We start from the raw sequence: 17,580 nt of genomic DNA on the forward strand, positions 1-17,580 counted from the left end.
ACTGGTGGGCACTGGTTCTGGCTGGGATGGGAGCAGGAGACACACCAGGGCCCTCCAGGTCCTAAAAGCCCCCCATGGGCTCCAGCCCACCTTCCTGCTCATCACCTCCCGTGGCTTCACGGTACCCTCCCTTGTGTACCCTGAGTGGTCCTCACCTGCCAGTTTGTGCCGAGGCCGGTCCACAGTGCAAGGCCCCAACCAGGCGGACAACAGGCCCATGGTGGCTCATCCCTCCAGAACACACCCAGGCCACCCTGACCAGGGACAGATGTGTCCCAAAGCCCATACCCTTTGCTCTGAGGAAGAGGTGGGCTATTGGGGGCCAGCTCATGATGGGCAAGGCTGCTGTCTTAGCATTAAGGATGTAGTCAGTCATTTTTGTTTTTTAAATGAACGAGCAGAATGCTAGCAGGACTCAGCAGGCTGGTGCATGTCTGTGCAGGGGCCTCTCGCTGGGAGCACCCAGGAGGGGCCAGACCTGGCCTCGTCCCCATGCTGGAGGCAGGCTGATCAGTGTACCCATCTAGGTCCCAGCATAACACACAGACCACACAGTGACTTAAAAGGGACATTTAATGTAAAAATTGGTAAACTTGGATAAAAGAAGGCTATAAGATAGAATAAAACAATATGTTATTCGGGGCGGCCGGATGGCTCAGTTGGTTAGAGCACGAGCTCTCAACAACAAGGTTGCTGGTTCAATTCCCGCATGGGATGGTGGGCTGCACCCCCTGCAACTAAGATTAAAAACGTTGGCTGGACTTGGAGCTGAGCTGCACCCTCCACAACTAGATTGAAGGACAACGACTTGGAGCTGATGGGCCCTGGAGAAACATACTGCTCCCCAATAAAAAAATTTAAAAAACAAAACTGCAAACTGCACGGTACTAGGGCCGAGAGAGAGCCCCCAAGGAAAAGGCTTGGTTCCATCATTGGAAAAGGCTTGGGTGTGCCCGCTGGATGGCAGGGAATTGGTTGGGTTGCCCTGGCCATGGCTCTCCAGTAATTAGGTAAGCAGGAAGAAGAAGCAACCCTCTGGGGTGCAGGCAGGTCAGCTGATGGCAGGGCCTGTGGACAAGCAGGAGGCCCGGAGCTTGCAGTACCTTGAGAGGGCTACCAGGTCCAGCCCCATGTCTGCACCCAGGGCTGGAGCACGTGTCCATGCGATGCTATCACACTCATACTCCTGACCACCCAGCAGCTTCCAGACTGGCAGGAGGGCCCCTTCCTCCTGCCATGTCCCGCTAGCACCTCTACTGAGAGCGCTTATCATCGCGTTCACTCAAAAGGAGAGCAGCTTAAAGGAATTTGTTCATTGTTCAGAGCAGGTACCAAGGAAGGGTCGTGGGTCAGGTCCCTTTGGACACAGTTTCTGACCTGAGGCTTTGTAGTTACGGGGGCCTGAGTCTGTGCCAGTTTTCAGGGTTGGAACAGAATTTTTTCTTTTACGTTAGAGTGGGAGAGGAAGTCACACAGGCATATGTATATATATATATGCCACCCATTTCTTATACTCTCCCATTATGTTGAAATAGTTGTAAAACTACTAATAACTGAATAACAAGAGAAAATGATCTGATTGATATATTATTTATTATTCAACAATTAGTTCTGAGACAAAGTCCAATGCCAAGCATATTACTGAGGACCCCATAGTAGTTGATTTTAGAAATGGCATAATCCAAACCTATTTTTCCAGTAAGTTTTCTTATGTAACCTTTAAGGAATTTTTCACTCCCGTCATGTGGCTCTGGAACCAGTTGTTATATAAGAACAAAAAATTTAACTACAGGTCTTAGGCATAAGTTAAAAAGGATAATGTGCACAAACAAATATTACAAATCGATACATCTTTTGAATATACATTTGAATGTAAAGTTTAAATAATTAGTGTTTTAGATTAACTTAAAATATCAATAATTTTTTTTAACATCTTTCTTAATGCACTGTGGAAAAAAATTCCTTTCTCATTTCTTCAGCAGGATGAGCCACAAAAATGGTGTTTCAAACCAGGATTCACCTCGTCCTCTTGAGAAACAAACTGAAGAGGCTTTGGATCCGGTTAAAAATATCCCGAGAGAACTACCTGCAGAGAGCAGCCCCGTGCCCGCCCACTGAGTGGGCGCACCAGACCCCTGTGCTGTGACTACAGGGAAGCCCACACACCTCCAGACAGGGGGGCTCAGAGGAAACAGGAAGTTCCAAATGTTGGCCGCAACAGGAAGACCGGGGTTGAGGGTTGACAGAAATCCTGACTGGTCTGGAACCATCTCACACTTGACCCTGCTTGTGGGAACTCTGAGAAACAAGCAAGGGTTTTGGATAGTGTTTTTCCATAGCAACCAATGAGTCACCTCGTTCAATGATTCAAAAAAAATTCACTGTCTGTTGGTTTCATGCTACCAACAGTTACACGATTTCAATGGGTCAGAAAATTCATGGGTTTCAAATTAAATTCTCTGTCATTGAAGATGTTTTTACAAACTGGTGTCAGATCGTTGATGACAATGTCAATACCATATATTCATTCAATTGCTTTTTTCCCCTTCTACTCTTTCTTTTAGGCAAAACTGGGTTATCTGATTTTTGCTACCCATCCATCATCTGTTTTGGACATCAACTGTCCATGTTGGCTGCAAAATGCACGTGTGTACAATACATGAGCTGTGACTACCAAGCTGCATACTGAACTGGGTTAAACGCAGAATGAGTTCTGCTACTTCGGAGCAATACAAAATGCGACTCATTTACACTCACCCACACTCATATAAAAATACATGTTTGTAACTCCGGAGAGTCCCTGACTCACATACCATTACAAATATGTTCTTTCAGCCCAACAACTTTTTACTAGTCTAACCAATTAGGTAAGAAACACCGTAAGACTGGGAGATAAAACCTTTTTAAAACAAGTTTCCCAGCAGAAATTAATTTTTTAAAAAATGTCTATTTTTAAAGCAGCAGTTAGAACCTTTGTTCTTGTAATAGGTAGATAATACTGTTATATCAAATTGTGGATTTAAATAAGTTTAAATTACCTTCTTATCTCTTTAAAAAATAGATTTCTACGTTACTTAACGGCTTGTCCATTTTTCCAATTCCAAGGAATACAGAGGTCTCCATCTTGCATAACAGAGTAAAAATGTGAAACGCAGAGATGCATCCCTTGCAGGTAAGGCAGTGGTTGTTCTAGAAGTCTCTTACAACAATCCACCATTTGTATAGTAGAAACGCTGGGCTCCTTATAAAACTTTTCCAGGGAAAATTTCTTCGTTGAAGCCTGTATCAATTCATTTTCAATAACCTTTAACCTGTTATATCAAAAATAAAAATAATATTGCCACAAGCAAACCAAAGAAAATGTAAATATATTTTTGTATAGCAGGTTATATACCTTTCTATTCACAACACAGAAAATGGTAACCACAAAGGCTAAATTATATGCTTAGGAGACATGCGAGTGGTTATCATACCGTACCTATTAAATTATTTCCACATGAAATCTAAAAGTATTTGTTGAATATTTTTAGCAGTAACGGGGTAAAAATAATTCACACATGCTTTATAAAGCTCTTATCCTGCCTCACCTAGTAGCTGTTAGCCACTGAAGAAAGCAGAAAACTCAGAGTGTAAGTACCTGTCGAGTTGGACCCTTGGGCAGTAATGACTTCTAGAGACTTCCAAGTAAACAGCAGGCTCTCAAGAGCAGGCACCTGAGGCCAAGTTCTTGCCAGCCCCCCCTCCTACGCCACCCCCCGCACCCCCCCTCCTATGCCGCCCACTCCCTCCCCTTGGCCTGAGCCAGTGTCTCTGTTCCATCAAGGGCTGAGTTCAGGCCTGCAAAGTAGACAACTGGAGGCAGAAGGAACTCAGTGTCTTCAATCCTCTCTCTCACAGGTGCCAACTGTTTATGGACGTGATGTTTCAGTAAACGGTTCACTCCCCAAACCTCGGATGTGTGAAGGACCCACCTGGTTGTGCCCTCACAGGTGTCCAAGCCCACGTGAGAAGGTGAGTAAAGCAAAACTGCCACGGTCATGGGTTCCTGAACTAGTCTAAGTATCGTGCTGGTTAAAAATACCCAAAGATCCTCTGTTACCCAATCTTAAACTGCACAGAAGAGGAAAGTAAGTACCGTAAAATGTTCGTAAGCTAGAGAAATAGTTGGAAACAGAAATGGTCATTGTAGTCAGGGGGCAGTTAGCGCAGTGGCCCATCGCTACTGAATCCCTTTCTTCAACAATACCCAGAGCACCTCCTCAAGTGCTGTTCGTTTTTCTGTTGCTTAGAGATTCCAGAAGGTGAGCAGCAGTTAGGTTTAACAGGGTTCTCCCAATGTTCCCTCTCCAGGATTAGATAGAAGAACTTGCAGGTATGGCTGATAGCAGGGGTTGACAATCTTTTTCTGCAAAGGGCTTTTTTTCACTTGCTCAAAAACAGACACACAAACAGTCTGGCTTAGAATGAAAAGCCCTGCAGTGTGGCCATGTTGCTGAGTCCCCCAACCTCGCAGCTCTACAGAGATGTCTGGGCAGGGCCGTGCGGTCCAGTCCTTCTGAGAAGGGTTCCCCTGACCCCTGGGCCACAACCTTTCTAATCAGAAGAGCCCATCAGTCCTCCTGGGGCGCAGTCTTTGGGGGGCACTGAGCCCTGGCTAAGGAGCTCTCCAGGGCTGTGCTTGAATGTCTCTGCCTCTTTTAAGTATTTTTAAAAATTGTTTTTGCCTTTCCTTATAATTTCTTTATTATACTCATACCTAACAAACGAGAGAGGAAAAAGGGAGGCACGGTATATACAGGGGAAGCCTCATGGCACGGTGCGTGCGGCTGGTGGGACGTTCTTTTCTTCTAATGCTCAGAAATGCGCCAGACGCTTCCTAGGGGGAAACGACCCTTCTCTCCTTTGACACAAATTATATCTCTATCTATCTATATTTTTAACACACAGTCTAACCACTCTGCCTTTGATATCTGAATGTGAATTCCACGAGGGTATCTGTCTATTTGCACCATATCCTGCTAGGCACTAAGGTACTTAATACATATTAGTTGAATAAATGAACATTCTTTTAAATGGTTGTTTGTACCATATGTGAGTATCAATCTTATTTAACCATTCTTTTATTGTACATTTCTATTGTTTCCAATTTGTCTAAGTGGTTTTGAAATTTGTAACACGTGACATAAGGTAGGATAAAACACCTGAGTGTGTTACCACAATAACATAGTGTGAAGTGCGTCTGTCTCAGGATGGCTGGTTGTGTCCAGACCCAGCTCACCTGACATTTCCACCCTACATAAGAGCTGTGAACTAGGCTATTACCAGCCTCCCAACGGGTCGGGAGCCACAGAGAGTTCTGAATACCGGAATTTTTAAAAATTAGACTGAGTGACAAGACATGACGGGCTCACGGCACTCACTCATCTTTCCTCTTCAACTTCTCTCTTGCCTGTTGGGCTTTGGTGAGAATGAACCACTGGAGGTTTGCTGGATCGCAGAGGGTTGGGATGTTAAAATGGCCGAGTTCATGCAAGCTTGGAGCATATCTGTCGCTGTAATGAAACATACGTGAAAGGAAAACCCACTGATTCCCTCCACCCCCCATTCCACCCACAAATAAAATATTTTATAAATCTGATTAATGGAAAAGGAATTCATCAAGGAAATCCACCTTAAAAGTACAGCCAAATTGACTTAAAGTTTTGCTGTGACGAAGAGACACACTGTCAGGATGACCACATACTTCTTAGTCCTGTGACCTTTCTCATCTGTAAAATGGGGGTAGTAACCCATTTCACGGTGAGTGTGTGAGAGTGAGAGATAATGCACTTAAGCTCCAAGCACAGTGCCTAAAAAATACTGTATGTACAAAAAATGTGGGCTACTGATTTAGCATTAATTTAATCCTATCAAATTTCCCATAGCATTGACTTTGCCTTATCAGTGGCAATATACTAGAGATTCAATCCTTCAATCCTCTCACGTTGGCTTTTCTAATGTGTAAAAGAGTGTTGCTAACAGAAATAGTGACATTCTTTAATTCCCAATAATCACACACTGAGATACAAAACAGTTTAATCCACTTACACACACAACCCAGCTAAGTGAATGAATCAAAGTCAGTCTCACTTTAGACAGTTACCTGTTAAGGATCATTTGTAAACCACGCAGACTTCGAGGGTGGAAAGGTATTCTAGTTTTCAATAGTCTTTTATAGAATACATTGAGAAGAGAGTAATATTCTTCAAGTGTCAATACTGGCTGCAATTCTTCGATATAAACAACTTGTATGCCACCTAGAAGATAGCTTATTTGGTCTTCTAAAAGCATCAGCCTCCTCTGAAGGTCAAAATAACTTGGTAATCTTTCAAAAAGCTACAAGATTTTTTTTTAAAAAAAGGAAACAAATAGTTTTATGTTACGACAATAGCTTAATTTTAGGATTCCAATAAATGGTATTGAGAAATTTTAATAAGAAAATTATTTCCTAGAAGGAAAGTTCAAGTAAGTGATACTTAATATAATGCTGGAAATATTAATATTCAAAACAAGCCACTGCAAATCTTAGGGATTTTTAGGTAGAAATGGAAGAGATTGCAGAAAAAAAGAAATGTGTTCCAAATAAAAACAAGTCCTAAGTACTAGTGGTTTAGATATTTAGCTAAGAATCTCAAATTAGTTTAGAATAATTAAATGGTATAATAATGAAGGGTTTTATAAATAAAGTATATGTATTTCAAGTCCAAGTCTATTTCTTCAGAATTTAATTCACCTAAATTAAATTAAATGCAATAAACACTACTGAGCACCTACCACATACTTAAGCACTAAACTGGGAACCTGGACTGTATGGACTATGAGCTGGTTCTAGTTTGCCAGGGGCTCACAGTTGGGGTACCAGGAAAGAAAACAAAAATCAGACTTCAGTAGACTAGGTGCCCTGTCAGGGCGAATGGATACAGAGAGGTGGGTCAAGCAAAGCTTCCTACGGAAGTCTACTGTGATCAATCTGAAAAGGTGAAAGGGCTGTAGAAAAGGTTACATGCATGTGAAATGTTTCAGGGGAAGAAAAAAGGAGGCAGACTCGGGACAGCATGTTCACAAACGAGCAGTGGGCTGTGGCTGGGGTGTAGCATGCCTGTCAGTGAGTGGAAAGAGAAGAGGCTGAGGAGGCAGGTGTGGCCAGGTCAGGGACGGCCCAGGTGTATGCTACACAAGCACTTAGATTTTACACAGAAAGCTGCAGCCATACAACTTGCAGAGGAGTTGAAAGGCATCAAAATCTTTGCTGTAATAATAAAAGCAATAGGAGTATGCAAATTCTACAAGTGATGTATAATGTACTCCTCACACTTTGCGAAAAATAATTTTACTACTTGTGTTTTAAATTTTTCTCTCAATGGGTTATTCTTGTATAAATGGTAATTACATTTAGAAAACTTTTTGAGATATCTATAGATTCTACCCAGATTTTCATCCAGTTTCCTCAATGCTAACATCTTGCAAAACTAGAGTACACCATGCAAGCAGGAAACTGACATTGATATAATCCACTACGCTATCCAGATTCACTTGTTTTACTTGAACTCATTTGTGTGTGTGTATTTAATTGTATGCAAGTTTATCACATGTGTAGACTCATGGGACATAACCACAGTCAAGACACAGGCGAGTTCCATCCCAAGGATCCCTGTGCTTCTCTTTTATAGTCACAGACATCCCTGCTCCCCCCTGGCAGCCACTAATCTGTTCTTTCTATAATTTTATTACTTTAACAATGTTATATAAATAGAATCAGACAGTAGCAGTCTTTGAGGCTGACCTTTTTCACTCAGTACAATGCCCTTGACACCACCCACGTGGTGGCATGTATCATTCCACAGCAAGTGTTAGCATTTTCTTAAAAAGTGAAAATACGCTAACATATCCAGGCATTCCACTTTCAGGTATTTACCCAGGAGAAAGTAAATATATGTGCATATAAACATTTGTAGATAATGTGCATAGCAGCTTTATTTTCAATAGCCAAAAACTGACACAACCCAATGTCTGTCAATAGGTGAATGGAAAAACAAACTGTGGTACATCCATGTGAAGGAATTCTACATGGCAATAAAAAAGAATCCTTTCCTTGATACATGCAACAGCATGGATGAATCTCAAAATAGTTATGCTAAGTGAAAGAAATCAGAAACCCTCCCCTCAGAAAAGTACAGACTCTGTGATTGCAATTATATAAAACTATATAATTATATAGAATATAAAAGAATCTATAGTGACAGAAAGCCGACCAGGGTTGGCTGGGATGGAGTCTTGGGATGGAAAAGGGGGCTGACAAAGGGACATGAGTGTACTTTTGTGGGTGATGGATTATGTTCACTATCTTGAATTGTGGTAATGGTTTCACAGGTATTCACATATGTCAAATCTCATCAAACAATACACACTAAATATGCACAGTTTATTGTATGTCAATGACATCACAGTAAATCTGTTCAAAACAAAACAAAACAATAGAATGCAGGCCTTTAAGCTCTGCTTCAGAAAAGACTATGAAATTTCAAAAAAAAACAACCCAAAAAAAACTGACTTAAAAATCAGTCTTCTAAGTATTTTAACTACATGCTATTAAGCATCTGACCTAAAAAGAGATATAACTCTGATTAAAAAAATTGTTTAGTTCATTGACATAATAGCACAGTTTGAAACAAAAGCATGTCGATGGCAAATCAGAGATGTGTTTTGCGTTTCAGCTTTTTCTTACCTTTGTCCAGTGATGATGGACATCCATGGTGCCCAGCATGACATGGCCCACTGCACTTATCCCCGAGCGGTCTGTAAATATTATTGTACACCCTGAGGATGAAACACGAACACTTTGGTCACTGTGCAGAGATGCGGCATTCTTTTAGCATTGTGCGAATAATTACCTAAATTGGCTGTATACATTCAGGATTAAATTCAGTAGGTGCTTAAAGGCTAATTTTATGTCGCTGATTTATTCAGAGGAACAGATTTAAAAATTCGGCTGTGATAAAGTCAATCTGCAAAGACTTTTAATGCTTAGTTTCCCTCTGCAGTTTACAGACATATATAGCAGCTAAGTAATATTTAAAAATGAAATGGAAATATTTTACCTTTTGCATTTTTAAGTGTTTCCAAGTTCTGCTGTGCTAAGCGGCCTAAACTATGCAGCTGGCTACAGCGATGGGCGACGCCCCAGCTCCTCTGCCACCTAGTCCAACAGAGCACACAGGTCCATTAGCACCGCACCCCTGGAGGAGGGGGCATGCATTCACCCCCAACTACTGCCCTCCTGTGGAAGCCAACGAGTTTCTTCCTCAAATATGCACACAACGTGTTTCCAAACTAGCTCAGTTTTCAAGAAGCAACCAAATGGAAACTGAACTGTTGACCTGAGGGTAAAAATATTACTACTAATGTTCAGGTAATCCAAAGAGTGAAAACAAGGAAACACACTATGTGGTTTCTAGGTTAAAATAAGAGGATGACATGGGAAAGACTCTGAAAAAAACCCTTTTTCTTTCCACATGTTCAGTGATGAAGATTTTGTTTCAGATTTAAGTTCCAATTAGGAATTCCAGTTAGTTTCTCAGATCCTTTTTATCTTACTGTACAGAAAGTGATTTTTTATGACACCATGTCATCTGCTTATTTTATAAGCAAACATTAGATCTTGGTGACCACATGGAACCTGGTGTTCCCATGATGTCACAGAGGCACCGCTATGTACACGTAAAGAGCACTGGTCTGGTGTGGTATCCGAATACACGCCTTTGAATCTAATTCTGTGATTTACTAGCTCTGTGACCTTGAACAAGTCGCTTCTGGCCTTCCTAAGGTTTCTCTTTCATACACGCAAACTGGGGCCATGTCCTACTGCACAGGTGGTATAATCAAAGGGGATGATATACAGGAGTAAGGCCCTCCAAACAGGCTCTTGAAAAACTTAGGTTCAATCCGGACACTGATTCTGATGAATGCTATTTCTGATAAAATGAAATAGATTTAAAATGTTTTCCCTTTAACCCATAACTGGAAAACTAAGATATAATTTTAAAGAATTAACTGTGATAAAGCCACTAACTATTGTTCTTATTAAGAAATGGTCTTTCATCTAGGCTGTCTAGCATTAGAAACAACGTCATTAGGCACATGTTTCTATCTGTTGGAGCTTTGGCTGACTTTCCAGTAAGCGGAGAAGCAGTCATGTCCGTAGTAACGTTTTGGTCTCAGAACCCCAAAGGCTTTTGTTTATGTGGGTTGTATCTATTAATATTTACCACAGTAAGAATTGATGCTGAGAAACTTCTCCAAGATATTGTAAAATAATATTTATTTCTTTTTACGTTGATGAAGTCCTTTCATTTTACTAATCCCAGTCGGCTTTGACAGGTCTTTAAAATTTGTACTAAAAAAAGTTACAGTCACATACATCAATTTATTTTATAAACTTTTAAAATGGATCTTATTCTTTTGTTTCTACTTAGTAAAGTCTACGTTACTAGACTATGGCATTGGAAAAATCCCCTATAATCAAAGCTTGGCCTCAAAACTACTGATGTGATGGTAAAAGAACGGCTATCAGCACAAATCCAAACACGCCACCACTCCAAGTCTAAACACTTTCCTTTGAAATCTGAATTATCTTAGACAACTCTGATTTGAATGACCAAGAACAGAACTTAGAAGTACTATCTGTACTCTGCAAGCACAGGAAAACGTGCTATTGAGGTGCCCAAATAGTTGTTAGGTTGAGTATAAGAAAAGTCCTGATAATGAGGGTGGAGAACAACAGAACAGGCTGCAGCAACTGGTAACAGAAATGTTTCAGCACGAGACTGAGGGACAATTTTTCAGGGTTATTGTAATGGGGAGTCCCATAGCTGAATCACATGACCCTCTCTTTTACCTCCCTTACAGTTTTAACGGCTGTTAAATCTATTTTTACACTAAACTTCAGCATGTATCTTTAGATTTCCAAGTTTATGAAAACTTAAAAAGTCATACTATAGAACATAGAACCAAGAATACAACATTTCCCTTCCTCTTTTTAAACTTGAATACCAATTTTATATGATGGGGGAATAATTATTTTTTATATACTATGTGTATATGGAAAAGGAGATTTTTCTTACAAACGCATTATGTAAAAAAGTTCAACAATTATGCTAAAATGTATCAGTATCTAAACCATACTTCACTGTTTTGTGATAACAGTTTTCATATATAGCTATTTCATTACTTTCATAAAAAGATAATTGAAGAATATTTCATTATCCAAATAATTAAAGATGCAAATACTTAATTGCTGGAAAACTTTACCAATAGGTAATACGTTTATTTTAATCTCTAAATTAGGTTCTCTCTTTATTACCTGATATCTGAGAGCTGCAACTGATGAGACAGTTCATCTTTTAAACGATCTAGTTCTTTTCTAAGTGGCAAACTATTCTCCAGCTTTTCAATAGCACTTTTCCCATTGTTATCTAACCAGGATCTAGAAAGAAAAAAACAGAGATATACACATTCTAATACTAACTATCATGCAGACATTTCTACTATTAAAAGACATATGCATTACCTGAAAGCAGCCCAATGTTAAACTGAGTTTCCAATTAAGCCTTTACCAAATTATAAGTAAAGAACAGAGGAGGGGAGAAGTGGGTGTAGACTGGAGTCACTGAGATGAGACTTAAGCTGGGCATTTGGTTGGGGGGAAAGGAATGGAGGTGTGAAAGAGCACCAGGGTAGTAAACGGAACTCCATTTACTATCTGCAAGGAGCAGATGTTTTTGGAGACTTTGTGGTAAAAAGACGAGATTGGTAACGTCTGACCAATGGAGGGGCTTGGGTAGAGAAATGAGGGAACAAACATTGAGAGCTTTGGGTACTAACCACCAAGATTAAAGTAAAGGAAGAAACTGGAGTCTTCCCAGCTAGAATCCACAAAGTAATCATTGCAAGTTCCTTATTCAAGATGGAGGCATGAAAGAGCACCAGGGTAGTAAATGTCACCAGTACCATTAGATGGTACTTCTTTGATGGCAACCCACGGTAAGAAATATTTTAAACGGTATACACACACTCAGTATACACACACATACAGACACATGTTTACATATATAAACTAAACCACGTATTTTGAGAAACAATACTTAAACTTACCGACAATATATACAGAGGGTGCCAAAAAAATGCACACACATTTTAAGAAAGGAAAAAAACTATTAAAATTGTAATACTCAATATATACTGATAACAAAAGATGATACAAGTCATGTGTATACATTTTTTTGGCACCCCCAGTATTTAAAAAAAATTTAAAGAGGAACAAAACAACTTTGCTGGTCCTACATCAATAAATTGTGTATCTGAAAAACACTGACTTAGCCTATAAACAAGGGCAATAATAAATAGTAAATAAATGCATGTATTACTACTGTTGTTATAGTTTCTCTTTTTAGCATTATATCCTGAGATATTAGAAATATCTCCATATGCTTCCAAGAGTAAATTTTGATCAGGTGAATGAAATTTATAAATCAGGTACAGAGCAGTTTGATGTACGTAAAATTACTGGTCACGCTCCTTCTGACTTGGTATAATTCAGCAGGGGTTCCTTATGATTCCTCCTCTGCAAACTACATGTAAAATAAAGATGAATTAAACAATAGAGGAATAAAAAACAAAAACTTGAACTGTATATGGTCAAAAAGATCATGGTGACTAACAAGTTTTGGCTGAGTTACCTTAAGTCTCCTTACGAGGCAGCACTCAATCCATACGATTTGAAAGCTCTCAAATGGTTCAACAATTCTATAATTATTTACAAAATAATTACAAATTTAAAAAAATTAATAATTGAAACAATAACTTGGTACAGATACCATTCTGGCTTTCATGATAAAAGCTCCTGGAATCCTTCCTGGGAAAAACTAACAAAACAAAACATTGAACAAAGCCTCAGCAGCGCTTCCTTCAGAGAGGGTGATATCCACATTTGGGAAAAGGTCAAGGGGTGCTGGGCCTGTGTGAATGTGCTAGAATAAGGAGACTGGGTTAGGTTAGGGAAATATGAGATATCAAACCTTTCAATTAGTACAGGTGTCATCACTCCAGCACCAGCACCCTGAGACATGCTGGTGAAGGCAACACAGAGTTTTTGCAGCATTTAGTCTGCACTGCAACTCACTCCACGGGCCTGACGCGCTGTGTTCCCTTCCTTGCCTTTCTCAGTGCTGTGCTGGCCTCTCCCGTCGTACCCAGCCCATACCTTCTGGTCCAATCGCACACTCCACGAGGGCTGATAATCTGGTTCAGGTAAGTCACTAAGATAGCAATGCTCGAGAAATATAACCCAAGGGCCTCCAATATAAGCATTAAAAAGTAAACAAGACAGAATGTCTAACTGGCAGATTTTAGAAGGGAGGCATTGAGTAGAAAGATTTAAGTGGGTACCAGTCAATTCTCAGTATTCTCTAGCCCAAGAAAAATATGTGGAAGTGAAAGATATGAAAATAGCATTATACTAAGAACCACCCACACCTTATTCCAATTCTTTTGTAAGCAGCTCTGAATGCTGTATGTCTCATTTCGAATTCAATATTAATTTTAAATCACAGTTTTAAAGAGAAAACAGTATCTGTTATAAACAAGACTAAAACTACAGTAATGGTACAACATTGTTAATCTCACTTGATGAAGCTAAGAAAGGTTCTATCTGCTAATAATGGGTTTACTCCAATATCTGACAAGATAAATGGCTACTGACAATTGGCTTGGATAATAAAGATCAATAAATGAGAAAGTTAAATTCCCGCTGACTTCAATTTCTAAAACAGTGGTCTATTTGTTATTATATTCACTCTCTAGTATAATGTATAGTATGATGTAAGCAAGTCTTAAAAAAATTTTCCCCAACATTTTATTTTAAAAAGTTTCAAATATGTAGCAAAGTTTAAAGAATGATATATTTTACAATGTTGTTGTACAATTAGGAAAATCTACTTTTATTAAAGACTGAGGAATTTTATGAGAGGAACAAGAAACAAATAAATTCTAAACACTCATCTTGGACAAGGAACTCAGTTGAATACCACTTATCCTGTTAAACCGTCTTTTCATAGTTGCAATCTGTTTTCGTTCGTTTGCCAGCTGGCTGCGTCCTGGGTCCTTGGGACAATATTTCCACAATGGCTGCACACCCAGTTCCAGACCAAAATGTACCCCATGAAACACTCAACTGAACCACAGACAGCGTCTCTGAATTTCCTTAATACGTTATTCTTACCTTGAGTCAAGATCCAACAACTCTCATTTTTGCTTTTTTGCCTTGACTTATTTAGCGAATCCCATTTTCCCCCCTTTACCCTTCTGACCACGCATTCCCAACTTTTTGTTCACCTGGACACACTGCAAGATGATTACAGGAACAGGCTGAGAACCGCTCTTCTAGCTCATGCCCACAGCATCCTAACTCCCACTGTAGCCTCTGTGTGGAATTTACCATCAATCACCTGTTTTTCTAACCTGCTTTCTAAAATCATTAATCTCTATCCCATTATGACTATTCTTCATTTTTTTTACCCCTACTTCCTACAGTCTTATTACTTCTGCTCTATAATTATCATCCCAAAGCCACACTTTCCTCTTGGTTCTGTTTACAGAAGAGAATCAGAACAATCAAAATCCACATATTTAGGGAGAACTTATCTATTAGTTACATATACAGATATAGCAGAGATGGGCCATCACCACAGGTACGTGTACACACACACACACGCACACACACGCCTTCAGAAGGATGCTTGTCTCCCTTTCTGGACTGGACTCTGCCCCCCTCCTGTCTCTCCAGCCTTATTTGGGATCTAGATACCCAGGGGAGGAATTCCACAAAGGTAGGTAATCCACAAAGCAAATGCTCTGCCGTGGATAATCAAGGGTAATTGACCACGCCGCAATGAGTGAGAATCCTCTGGTAAGCCAGACTCCAGCTGTGACCACAGGGACAGAATGTAGCTCGTCTTAGCAGAGTCCAATAACGACTTAATCAAAATACAACATTCATGGTGACTTACAAATAAGACAAATGATAGAAACATGTTTTATACGTGGTTTTTAGAATTAAAAATTATTTTTTTCTCATGGTAGTTCCAAATGTTATGTATTCCAGATGGTATTTCTAAATGTTGTCTCCACATATTTTTATTATGCCTGGATCATTACACTAAAGGACAGCACTACTTGAAAATGCTTAACACATGAAGATACTTCACCTAGTTTTGTACTCTTGATATGTCCTTTCTCCATAAAACAGGGTTAACTTAAAGAGGAGAATTTTAAAAATGTAAACAAAACAAAAATCTCCTGCATGTGCATCAAAAGATCAAAGATTTAATACAATTGTAAGTATTCTGGCAACTTTAAGAAACACGAAACATCTTTTTCATAATGGTTCCTGGGTTAAGTATATTAATTTCCTGAGAAATTAGACCTTAATTTTAAACATGAACTACAAATAAGTTTAAATAAGAACTTGTACATACGTTAGGGTTGTTTCCATTCTCAAGACTTGTTCAAGATGTTCATCCGGGTCCTTGAATCCAGTAAAGGAGTAATAAGACTTGTCCCATTTGATGGGCCTGTCAGACATCCTTTTCGCCTTTTTGAGAGGCTCAGAATGCACAGTGCTGTTCAAGCTTTGGATATGTTTAACTGATAAACTGCAGGAGTTGAGAATATACAATACTGTGCTTAGCAGATCTCTGGTGTGCAAAGTAAATTTGACTGCTCGAAATCCTAGAGAATATAATTCCCCCAAACAATGAGTACAGGTGATTATTTGCTTTATTTAAAAATAATTTTTTATACAAAATTTATAAAATCCCAATCTTTTAAAATATTCGATTACCGATTAAAATTTATCCAATTGGCAAATCATCTGTCAGTGGAACACTACTGCCCTTCTCCAAATCTAAACCAACTCTATCTTTACCTTCATGAATTCCTTGAATTGTCAGCTCCCTTTCCTAGTTTGGCACCAGAGACCAAATCCATTGCAGCCCAAGAAGGGGACTCAGAATAATTTCAATGCTGTCCATAAATTTGGTCTCTACAGTCTAAGAGATGGAAAAGCTCTCCTATGAGCAATTGTCCACCAAAGAGTTATAGCCCTAAGACGAGGGGGAGGGGAAGGAGAGGGAAGGCTGCCCTGTGACAGTGGTTCAGAAGAAGGGAGAAGCCAGACAATCTACTCTCAGTGGTGACAGAAACCCATCTAGAATTTTCTCTATGATTGAAAGACACTGTCCTCATACTTGCCCACCCAACTAGCTAGTAACTCAGTATTTTCAAAAGTGATTTAAAATTCCCTAATTGTTTAGAAGTTAGTGCTTCACAATCCAGTTTTCATACTGGGGAGTCATTGGGCTAAGGTTAGTAATCTAACGTAAGTCATCAATAGGAAATCCAGTCTGTCCCCCTCCCACTTTATTTGGTGTTAGGTGTGGTTCTAGTTGAATTTACATAATTTTTCAATCAACACTCCCACTAACTGTGTCATTATTAATCTTTCTTTTCAAATGTGAAGAAACATAGGCTAAAGGAGGTTAAGAAGAATGGAGCGAGGCTTAAATCTGAGTTGACACCAAGCCAAGTACTTTCTCCATTAGAACACGCTGATTCTATTTTCAAAAAAATATTTTCAATTGATTTTGAAAATTATAATGCATATATATGAGTACGTTTATTGTAAAATGAGACATATATAATAAAAACAAAAGTCTGTTAATGGGCACACAACCTCACACCTTTACTAGCCATAACCATTATTGACAGCTAGGAACATATGCTTTTAGTCTAATATGGTGGACTAACGATTATGCCATTATTAATAGTTACTATCCATATATGGCTATTTAAAATTAAATTAATTAAAATTAAATAAAAACTTAAAATTTAGTTCCTGGTCGCACTAGCCACACTTCCAGTGCTCAGTAGCCATACAGGGCTATTGCCTGCTACATTACTGCAGATATAGAATAATTTACATCCTTGCAGAAAGTTCTCTTGGACAGCACTGTTCTAGACCTTCTCTATGTGCCTGTGTGTGTATATATTACATATGAGATGTTCGCATATGTGTTTGCACAAACACACACCCAGTTAGAACTTTCTTTTTAATATGTAAATAGTATCATTCTGAATATATTACTTTGAACTTGCTTTTATTACTTAACCTTGGTGACCCTTACATATCTGTATGTATAGATCAACTTCATTCTTTTTAGTAGCTAGATACCAGCCCATGTAATGAAGGTAGCATAATTTATTTAACACTTCTGAAATTGGTGGATGTAAAAGTTGTATTTAATTTTTCACATCTTTCGTTTTAATAGTGAAGAACAGAAGTTAAGGTCACAGAGCCAGTCACTGGCAGAGGTGGAAATAGATTCTACGTCTCAAAAGACCTATCAAATTTTGAGTTTCATAACAGTTTGTTTCAAAAAAATTATAGTGTATTTTCTAATTATTTCAGCCTTCACTCACAGAAAGCTC

The 17,580-nt window shown here is 39.2% G+C and overlaps 1 protein-coding gene across 5 annotated transcripts in view; it reads right to left on the reverse strand.

The window, feature by feature from the left end:
• Positions 1–1,574: 1,574 nt before the first annotated feature.
• The window catches only part of TCAIM (T cell activation inhibitor, mitochondrial), a 28,729-nt gene continuing 12,723 nt past the window's right edge, over positions 1,575–17,580 (reverse strand). For 4 of the 5 annotated variants that reach the window (XM_019724105.3, XM_088798227.1, XM_019724104.3 and 1 more), the window contains 7 exons: positions 15,570–15,822; positions 11,399–11,521; positions 9,138–9,235; positions 8,765–8,856; positions 6,143–6,375; positions 5,421–5,552; positions 1,575–3,311 (listed from right to left, as the gene is read on the reverse strand). In XM_019724105.3, the coding sequence (XP_019579664.1) occupies positions 3,071–3,311; positions 5,421–5,552; positions 6,143–6,375; positions 8,765–8,856; positions 9,138–9,235; positions 11,399–11,521; positions 15,570–15,822 (1,172 nt within the window). In that variant the 3' untranslated portion in view covers positions 1,575–3,070. Of the gene's footprint in view, positions 3,312–5,420; positions 5,553–6,142; positions 6,376–8,764; positions 8,857–9,137; positions 9,236–11,398; positions 11,522–15,569; positions 15,823–17,580 lie in introns of those variants that run through there. The other variant, XM_088798226.1, reaches the window with a different exon arrangement.

This window comes from Rhinolophus sinicus, chromosome 5 (assembly GCF_057876585.1).
Source record: "Rhinolophus sinicus isolate RSI-liver-muscle chromosome 5, RSI-T2T, whole genome shotgun sequence".
NCBI lineage: Eukaryota > Metazoa > Chordata > Mammalia > Chiroptera > Rhinolophidae > Rhinolophus > Rhinolophus sinicus.